Genomic DNA, 10,815 nt, shown 5'->3' with positions numbered 1-10,815 from the left:
AAATCACGGGTAGTTCCAGCAATTAAGAATGAAATTATGCACGAAAAAGTTCTGAGCAGTTTCTCACACAAAGTAGTAAAACATGCCAGCTCATTTGACTAAATCAAACGAGTCTCTAATCACGTGGTCATTTCTCGACTCTAGTTTCCGTTACTTTGGAGAACTACAGGATGCAGGGTGATATGGGGACTCCCTCAGGGACTGAGCCTAGGACTCGGGCCGTCATGTTGGGACTGGGACCAGGGGCAGCCGGGTCTTACGTTCTCCTGGATGAACGTGGGCCTGTGGTTGTTGCCTTCCTGCACGCTGATGTGAACCGTGGCCGTGGCCGACAGCGGTGGCTCCCCGCAGTCCCTCGCTCTGATTAGTAGTGTAAACCGAGGAGCAGTCTATATGGGGAGGAAAGGGAAGTCAAGCTCCGATGCGGGAAAGGGGATGGATGTCAATACAGGAACATCCCATTTTAGAATTTCAGTAGCAAGCCAGCCAGAGGGTTTCCCAGTGCCACATCAATCCTGTGCCCAGGGTCAGAGACACAGCCATTTCATTGTTTTAAAATAAAATCCACATAACCTCATAATCTAAGCATCCCAAGAGTCGGATTTCTCCACTATCACGGTCAATCTCGAAGCCACTTTCCTTCAGTAACGGCTTTTGTGAAACGAGGAAGTAAAGGACTCGAGAATTTGGAGTATTTTCTTCATCCAAATCAACCGTTAACAGCTGAAGAACAGGCTGACCTGGAAGAATTTTTAAATTGTTACTATTGGCCAAAGGCAGCCTATCGGACCCGTAGGAAGGTGACACTTTGCTGACTGGCATTGGGGCATGCACCAGAATAGCTGAAATATTTGCATATAAAATCAAACTGTAGGAGGAGCAGACAAAACAAAAAGGGGTATTCACATCATCATATGACCATGATTGCAAATGCAGAAGACTTAAAGGGCAGAATTGATAGGTAGGCTTTTAACTGCATGGATACAAAAGCTTCAGACAAAATTTAAAAAGAATAATAAACCAGAAGGACATATTTGAAATATACATGGCAGACATATACATTCTTTTTAAAAAAAAAATTTTTTTTATTGATTCCAGAGAGGAAGGGAGAGGAAGAGAGAGAAAGAAACATCAAAGATCAGAGAAAATCATTGATCGGCTGCCTCCTGCATGCCCCACACTAGGGATCGAGTCCACAACCCAGGCATGTGTCCTGACCAGGAATCGAATCTCAAATCCTGACCTCCTGGTTCATAGATCAATGCTCAACCACTGAACCATGCCAGCTGGGCGACATAGACATTCATAAAACAGAGTGAGGAGGTTAAAATCAAGAAGAAAAATGAGAAACACACTAATGGAAATGGACAAAGAAAGGAACAAGCAAGGGGAAGAAGAAATGAAAAGAGCCAAGAAGCTTACAAAGCATGCAAGCACCTAATGTGAACCATCCACTCCCACAGATGGTGTGGAGGAGTAAATTGGAACACAAACTGTGGGTGCATTTCCCACCACGTGAGAAATTACGGTGACGTTCAGGAACTCACTGCCCAGCTCTGTCTTTCTCCCTCATTGCATTTGGCTTTATTTTAGACTAGTGTCCCGGAGCACAGATTCATGCACATTAAAAGGAAATTAATTAGAAGAAATATTTTAGTATCGCTATGCACCCTTTCTCTATGATAGAAGTGTCAACGAAATTCACAATCGACAACGACAGATCGAAACATGCATGCTATTGGCACCAGCGAGAGTTTTATATGTTTCGCGAATGTGCAAGTCAACTTAGTCTTTTATAGATATAGAATAAATTTGCTTAATTAGACTTGCTTTCTGATTTAGCTAAACTTTTTCCAGCCCAGTTAAGCACCCCAACTTCTCTTTCAGGTAATTGTCAGCAACACAGCAGTAAATATCAACATGAAGCAGATTATTATTGTAGATCATACAGGGAGAACAAAGGGTAAAATATTTAACTGCAGCAGTGTTTGACTACATTCTGTGCAGTGAGAAAACCTGAAGTCATTTTCAGTGGCCACCATTTCTTACTTCTTTTCAGTTGGGTCAAGTTTCTAAACTTTCTAAATCTCCGTTTTGTGGCTAATGAAAAGAAACTTAGGATTCCACTGAGTCTCCTATCTACCTACTCCAGGACTTTTATGAGGATCAAATGAGATGAGGCACGGGAAAACACTTCACAAACATTTGGTTAAAGTGTAAAATGTTTGCACCTGGCTATAAAGCAAGTTGTGCTCCTGGGCTGAAGAAACTCCAAGGAGGCTAATCGCTAGGGAGAGGAAGCTGGGTGTTGCTACATGACATCATTACCTGGTACCCACAGTGACCATTTCTGGGCTGGGCTAGGCTGTGGGCCACATTTTGCGTCATGGAGTCTTGGCAGCATTGGCTGCGATTTCATTGGGTGTCCCTCCGGGGTGGTGGTGGGGAAGCCAAGTATAGGTTTGTCGGTGCCAGGCCGTGGTGCCATTTATTTTTAAATGGCCAGTGTGCATCATAGCAGCTCCTGTGTTGAGCATCTGCCCCTTGGTCATCAGTGAACATCATAGCTACTGGTTGGATGGACATTTAGCCTTTTATATATATTCTAGAGGCTCGGTACATGAATTCATGCACAGGTGGGGTCTCTCAGGGTGGCCTGGGGAGATCAGGCCCCAGCTCATGCCCCCAGCCTTGCAGCTCCACAACCCTGCCTTGCACCTCACCTTGGCTGGTGCTGCCCCCTCACCTGCTCCACCATCCTGCCTGCAGGGCAATCTATTGGGGCCAGGCCCTCCATCCGGCTCCCTCAGTGCCTGTGAGCCAGGCGGTGGCCCTGCCGCTACCACTGGTCGCCATCTGCAGGGCGATCAGTGGGGCAATTGGGCTCTGCTCACACCTGCCTTGACCTGGCACTGCCCACTCACCTGCTCCACCATCCCACCACAGTCCCACTCTCGTTGGGGCCCATCAGTGCCAGCAGCACCTCCACTGCTGCCCACTGCCAGCGCCACTTTGCCAACACCTGCCATGTTCCGTGAACTCACAGTCTCCAAACTCCCAGTTTCCGGGCAGAATGACCGCCCGAGGGGGCAATTGCATATTAAACTTTTATTATATAGGATATTCGTATTTACATATTGACTCTGCCAGAGGACTCAACATTGCATTGCCAACAAAAACAGGCTGCAGACCTGAAGCATTCACTCTGATCCAGAGCCTGAGCCCTCTGGATGTGGCCAGTGAACTGCCTCCCTGCAGACAACTGCGAGCAAGTGCCCCAAGTGTCGGCAGGAGAACCTTCAGGGGACAGGAAGGGCAGCCCACAGCCCAGCACACACACCTGCTGCGTGGCTCTCTCTCACACTGACATTGAATTCATTCTCGGGGAACTGGGGCGCATGGTCATTCACATCAGTGATCCTGATGTTGAAGATCAAGGAGTTGTCCACGTACTCTCCTGTCAAACGGTTCACAACATCGAAGTAAACCTGGGAAGCAGAGAACCTTGTTAATGTGGAAGAACCCCTCGCTTGGTGACGCTAATCACATTGCCGCCAGAATCACAATGGAGAAAGGAGACATCAGGGATAATTCCTGCATGTGGAATTAGCCTTGTGTAGTAGCTGGAAGATTGCCATCCTCGGAGAAACAAACCATAGTGCATTGACGTGGTGGATTGGCATATGGCTATTTAAAATTACACATGCAAGGTCTATGCTCTTAGACACAGATGAGCAAGAAGAAACATCCTATGTGCCAAACACATATAACATCACTTCTATGCAGAGATCGTAAGTGGGTCAAGATAACTGTTGGGATAAAGATCAACAAAAAGTTATTTCGAGGAATATGAAAGGATGAATTTTTTTTTTAGTGTATTTGCATCCTATGAAATTGAGCATGTTTTGATATGAATAGATAGGATTTCTGCACAGAAAAAAAAAGACCTTTTCCCTTTTCAACTCCATCTTAAATCTTACAGAAGTTCTAACTTGGTGTCACTGCTTCTCATAGGTTCATAGAATTAACAAGAAGTTAGCCCCCCCATCCCACACCCAGACCCTGCCACCTCCCAAACACAACTGGGAAGTGTTGAGGCTGGTTCTGGTGACTCCTTCACTGTCCAGTGCCACGAGAAAGGTCTTTTTGCCACTGCATTGGGCTTACTTAGTGTTTAATAGCACCTGTCATTATGGACAGACAATGATCAGCATTCTTCCACCGAGGCAGGTGGTTGAGCCCCAACGCTCAGTTTGTATAGTGCTCCCGTGACACTTGGCTCTCCACTTTTTTTTATCTTTATTGTTGAGAGTATTATAGATGTCCCTCCCCCTCTTCCCCTCATTGCCCCCATCACCTGGAGGCAGGTGTATAGCTGATCACCAGGTCCCCTGGCTCTGAGGCCCCCCAGGAGTTGCAAAGTCAGGTACTTCCTGTGCCCTGCCTGGGGCCACCCAGTACAAGCTACAGAGTGATCTGCAGATGGCTGCTATTTGTGTTGGGCTTGGCGGTGCCCAGGAGAGGCCAAACTGTGGACCAAGGCAGGCTGCTGCTAGTGCTGGGCCTGGGGCCTTCTCTTGAGAGGTACAGGGCATTCTGAGGCCAGCTGCTGCTTGTTTGAGAGATTTTAGAAAAGTCTGAAGCCTGAGCCTGGACTGGCTATTCATATGGAAAGACCACTGCACACAGCTTGAGTGGGGCTGCAAATTGGGTGGTGCAGGGCTTCAGGAAGTTACCAGGGTGGGGAACACACTGTGGGCCAGCTTGATGGAAACTCAGACATGGTGCCCGCCAGTCAGCACTGTGGTGTGGAAGGTCTCAGCATAGGAACAGTGACCTCTGCCAGCATTTTTGTCTGGGAGAAAGCTGCCTCTTAGTTCTTTGCTCTTATGCCAGACAATTTAGTTCCTCCCCATATATCCCTGGTTCCTTTCAAGCTGCTGGAGCTCAGAGGGAGTGAGTCCAAGTAAGTCTCTGTGCTGGCCCTTTAAGAGGAACAACTGGGACTTCAGTAGCCTCTGTGTCACTCAGCCACAATTCCCACCTGAAGTTACAGGAATTCTCTTCCTGGCACTGAATCCCTGGGCGGAGGGGCCTGGTATGGGGCTGGGACCCCGTGCTCCTCACGTAAACCTTTGCAGACAAGATATCCCTCCCAATTAAGAAAACAACATAGGTGGGTGTTGGGCCAGGCTGTTCTGCACCTCTGTCCTTCCTACCAGTCTCATTATGCTTTCTTCTTTAATTCTCTAGTTGTAGGATTTCCGTTAAGCCAAATTTCAGGCGGTTCTGAATGATGGTTGTTCTGTGCTTTAGTTGTAATTTTGATGTGGTTGTGGGAATGTGTGAGTACTGCATTTATGGACGCTTCCACCTTGACCGGAAGTCTCTCAGCTGTCCCACTTCTGAAGGTTGGCATCTTCCTTGTCAGTCACGTCACATCTTCTAACCCCAGTGTGTTCATGTCCATGACTGCTGGAACAACGGACTACAAACTGCGTGGCTTACAACAAAAACTCCATCTTTCACAGAACTGAGTTGAGGTGTGGGCAGGGCTGGTTCCTGCTGGAGGCTCTGAGGGAGAATCTGTCTCCCGGTTTGTGGTGGTTGCCAGCAGTCCTTGGTCTACAGATGCATCACTGCAGTCTCTGTGCCAAGCTTTACATGGCCTTTCCCCGTGTCGTTCTCTGAGTCCAAATCTCCCTCCTCTCATGAGGATGCCAGTCACTGGGTTAGGACCTACACACAACAGTAACCCAGAATGACTTCGCCTTTATTTGTTTATATCTATGAAGAACCTATATCTAAGTAAGCTAACATTTACAGTACCAGGGGTCAGGACCTGAACCCATCTTTTTGGAAGACACAGTTCAACCCACAACACCCTGGAAGGCAGAGCCTACATTTTTCTGTGTGCATTTATTCATCCAACATGATTGAGGACCTACTATGTACAGGGCCCTCTTCTTGATGCTGGGGTCATGGCAATGAACAAGACAGGGTCTCACCGCTCTTAGAACCTACATTCTAATGGAGATTGACCTTCAAAAGGCACTCAAACACAGAAGTACGCATTCATGGAATGCAGAGAAATGGGGAGAAAAACCAGAGTAATGTGACAGAGAGCCATGGGGCGGGGGGAGGGGGGGGACACTTCAGAGTTCCCACCTGTATCTTCCTTCCTGCAGGTTTGCAGTCAAATAAGAGGACTGACTAGCCAACTGTTGCAGAAATCCCTGTGAAAGGACACCTGTGAGCAGTGCTTTGGGGATGGGTAAATGGGTTTGATGAAGCCGGGAAGGTGCAAGCACAGGGCCTGGAAATCTTGATGGGAAGAACCATGGGGATGTCTTCCGTGTCCCCACATTTTTTCTTTCTGACATAAATGGTGCCTGGGACCCATCTACGACATGCCAGGCTTTTCCATCTGTACCTCAAGTTTCAGAAAACAACCCTTAAGACTTCACTGAAGATGTTAAAAGCAAACAACACTCAGAAAAGAAAAACTACGGGCACTAAATGTTTGCTCTGCCCTTGCACAGGTCATTGTGATTGTCATGTTCTAGGTCCTCCATCCTCAGCGTCTAGACACATCTCCTGGAGAGAGCCTACTGGCCAAGCGTCTGCATTTAACCAGCCCCCTGGGTGATCTGCACTCATTAAAGACCAGAACGCACCATCCCAGGGTCCCCCGTGACCTCTGTTTTCCTTCTCTTACCAGACTCTGCAGGTTCTGTGGATGGGACAGGGTTTATGTGGATGGGACAGGGTTTGTGTGGAGTCATCTTTGCATGTCTTTCAGAATTTGGGGATACTTTCTGCCTCTTTATAAGTTAGAGATGCAGAACCTGTCAGTGAGTTAAGGGAATATATTTTCTTATGTATATAAAAATGTTGAGGTCACTACTTACATCCCTTCTCTCTGATGTTAACACCTTCCAACCCCAAAGGAGTTAACGTATAGCCGGTCAGGTAGAGGACCTGGATTCCCACTAAGAAACTGTCGCCGGGTGTGCAGCTGCTCACTCATCAGTTATTAGGCAACCCAGGGGTCTGTCTATACCTCTCTCCATAGATTTCAACTGTGACTCTTCAGAAAATAAATTTGCTCATTTAATGCTGTGAAATCCTGATCTGTGGGGATACTGGTCAGTAAAAGGCAGAAGGGTAGCAGTTCACATAGACACAGAAATCGTTACAAAGCCAATGTCCAGACTAAAGATTACAACATTCACCTCTGGGTCCCATGCACACTTTTAAAGCTCTCCGAGGTGCATAATAACACATCCACCTCCCATAACCTGACACACAGCTCAGATAATGCTACCACGTACACAATTCCAGCCAGAGATTTACAGTATCGAGTTCTAGGTACCGTAAAAGATGGCGTTGTCTCTCGGTCAACAGGGCGGTGAACATAGACTTTTCCATTCTCGTGATCTTCTATAGAAAACAAGCCAATCTCCGGATATCTATCCACACCTGGTCCACTGATTAAATACATCAGTGCCATGTTAACTGACATATTGTTGAACAGCTGGAAGGAAGAAAAATTAAGAAAAACAGAATGAGCATAAACCACTTTGCATATAATTTACCAAGGCCGAGACTCAGAGGCATCGGTGAAGAACCATACCCAGCAAGAGTGCATGGGAGGGCTTGTCCTAAAGAAATAAGCGGGTCAGCAAAGGTGCAGGAGCAAGGAACAAGTTGACTGTTAATAGTGAGAAGTCACAAGCAACATCAATGTGCAACCACATGGAAAGAATGCTGTGGCCTGGACGTCCATGCTCCTCCCCAGAAATGGGCGTGGCCCAGGGTTAGGCAGAAGCTGCATGTGGAAGAGCAAGCAGAGTGTGACCCATTCTGCTAACACAGATTCCCGTGGTGAAATTGTAGGGAGGTATCTGAAAGCATGCATACCCGTTTGTGAATTTCGGTTGTCCGACCAGGGAAAGACAAGTAATAGCCACACAGCTGACAGTTAGGAGAGCTCAGAGTGAGCCCGCGCACTGCATGCCTCACTCGTCCTGACCTACTGTAGAACAGCCCTTAACGGAAGCAGGTCATTGATGAGGAAGCAACGAGGGTCCCTAATAGAGGGAGCACGTGGAACGTCTGGAACATGTGCTCCAACCCCTGGGAGTCTACACTTTTAACCATTGGGCCTTGAAAACTCCCTGTAGGCCTTGAAAACGTCCTGTAGGGTTTTTATAGTAGGCATATGCTGTTTTTATAAACATTGTGAAAATGAGTTATTCTTAATTATTTTCTAGGAATCAGGCACAGTGGACGCAAGCACGCTGTGTAACTCAGAAGCCCATCACAGCCAGGAAGGTGGTGGAATGCACAGCCCGGGCCATGTGTAAGAATTCTGGCATTCTGACAGCACTGGATGTCTTCTTTGGTGCCTCAGTTGATCCTCAACCTCAGAGTGAGGGAGACAGTAGGGAGTGGTGGGGACTGTGGCATTCTGAGTACCTCAAACCCCATCTAATTGTTGCCATGTGAGAATGGCTCCATGTGGTCAGGTTTTACAATTTTTAAAAAGCTTCTAGAAGACAGAACTTTTAATACAGCCTCCCTATTTTTTCTAATGTTTTTATTGTGCTAAAATAACAACATAAATTTACTCTCTTAACTGTTTTTCAGTGCGCAGTTCAGTGATGTTAAGTACATTCATGTCATTGTGCTGCCGTCAGCACCATCATCTCCAGAACATTTTCATCTTGCAAAAGTGACTGTCCCAATTAAACACTCACCTGTGACACCCTCCCACCACCCCTGGCACCCACAGTTCTACTTTCCTTTTTTATTTTAATCTCACTTTTACCCCCTCCCCTCCCCCCGCCCCAGCTTCTGGTAACCACAATCTCCTTATTTTTAAACTAGTGGCCTGGTGCATGAAATTCATGAACATTAAAAGGGAATTAATTAGAGAAAATACTTTAATATTGCTATTTGCCCTTTCTTTATAATAGAAGTGTCAGAGATGAAAGAAAATTAGTAAAAAGTATATAAAAATCTCTCTCCTGTCAGACTGGGGTGCACTGTGGGACCCAGAGTCAAGTCCCCGCCCAACCACATGCACCTCAAAATCGCATGAGACCCAGACCCAGCCGGCCCCACCCCTGTCAAGCCCCACGGGGCGGGGGGCACAGCCTCAGGTCCCCCGGCCTGGTGCCCGGGCAGGCGGCATGGTCTCAGGTTCCCCGGCCAGACCTCAGGTCCCCTGGCCCCAGCACAAGGGCTCGAGGGTGCAACAACCATTTGCATATTAGCTCTCTATTATATAGGATAATGAATTTTTTAAAAAGACTCCACATGGGTTAAATAAATCAGGCCTGCAGACTGGAATTAACCAGCCCATTGACATATGTGACCCCAACTTTCTCGGCGACACTCCCGTGGAGAAGTCACCACTCAGGCAGAGGCAGACATGGGGAGCACAGTCCAGGGTCTCTCTGAGCACCACCGCCCCACCTCACGGCCACCTGGCCGCCAGGACGTCATCGTCCTGCCCGGGGCCCTGCTGATCGGGGGCCAATGTGGCCTTTCCCAGAGGAGGAGCAGCTGCCTTACCTCTCCAACTAATTTGGGAAAGGGTCCGGTGTCTTCCTCCTGCAGCTCCAAGGTGGTGACAACCCATCTCCTCTTGTATCGCCGTAGAGGCCGGTGGCTCTCCGCCTGGAGATGCAGTGACAGTGCTTAGGAGCAAGGCAGTGATGCGGGCAGGCGCTGGCTGGCCCTCCCCACATCCTTCCTCATCCTCACAACAGCTTCTGATGCTTAGAAATGAAACACACCTGTTCTCTTACCAACCTCGGAGTCCTTCCTAAACTGCGAGGCATGGCCACCAGTGACTCCCAGGGTCCATGAGGTCATTTTAGGGGCCACAGAGACAGAGCCTGGGAGACCACTGCCTATTGTGTGCCTACACCTGGCCTGTGGCAGACACGCAAACAGAATGAGCGGGAACGTTGCTCCCACTCTGTCTGAAATCACTGAGGCGGAAGCCTCCTTCCAGAGCTGATGGGTCTTTACCACCTCTCTCTCTCTTCTGATCCCCCTGGTAACCCAGAGAGAGCAAGACGTAGGTGCAGCATTAGGGTCGGAGACTTCTCAGGCAAGAGAATACAGGTAGAACTTAACACCGTGGTTTTGTTTGTATTACCTATATATTTTACAGTTACTGTCTACTTATGACACATGAACCTAGTTTATTGCCACATTAATTTTTATCCAGAAAAATGTACTTTTTAAAAATCCTCACTCAAGGATACTTTTCCATTGCTTTTAGAGTAGAAGGGTAGCGGGAGTGAGAGGGAGAGAGAAACATTGATGTGGGAGAGGCACATTGATTGGTTGCCTCCCAATGTGCCCCTACGAGGCCAGGGATCCAGCTTGCAACCAAGGTACGTGCATGCCCTTGACCAGGTATCAAACCTGGGCCAAACGCTCTAATCACTGTGTAAAATTGTCCAGGGCCAGGAAAATGTACTTAAAAAAAAAGACCTCATTAGAAAGTGAGTTGATCATGAGAACAAGAGGAGGGACACGATCCTGAGGTGGCCTGAGCATCGGGGTGAGCGCCTGTCTGCAGCCTGTGTGCCACCCCCACGCTGGGAACATTCAGTCCCCTCTGTGTACATTCCACAGAGAAGATGGCGTGGATCGCCTCTGCTGATCTCTGATGCTCACAGCTTGCTCGTATTCTAATTAGACATCAAGGCCCCATCTGAGACCTTGGCAGTCCCTCCGATTCCGAAAGCCCACACCAAGTTACAAACTCATTTCTGCCAACCAAACAGCACT

The 10,815-nt window shown here is 47.9% G+C and overlaps 1 protein-coding gene across 1 annotated transcript; it reads right to left on the bottom strand.

Annotated features, from left to right (window-relative positions):
* Window positions 1-260: 260 nt before the first annotated feature.
* Window positions 261-9,687, bottom strand: LOC111824719 (cadherin-like protein 26; the record flags this gene model as incomplete). Its single annotated transcript, XM_023749262.1, has 5 exons — window positions 261-389; window positions 574-740; window positions 3,341-3,488; window positions 7,376-7,537; window positions 9,583-9,687. Coding segments are annotated over 5 exons (711 nt in total), but the record flags the coding sequence as incomplete, so codon positions are not given.
* Window positions 9,688-10,815: the final 1,128 nt, after the last annotated feature.

This window comes from Myotis lucifugus, unplaced genomic scaffold (genome assembly GCF_000147115.1).
Source record: "Myotis lucifugus unplaced genomic scaffold, Myoluc2.0 scaffold_4727, whole genome shotgun sequence".
NCBI lineage: Eukaryota > Metazoa > Chordata > Mammalia > Chiroptera > Vespertilionidae > Myotis > Myotis lucifugus.
The sequence above is the reverse complement of the archived record's forward strand: the minus strand, read 5'-3'. Positions and strand labels throughout refer to the sequence as shown.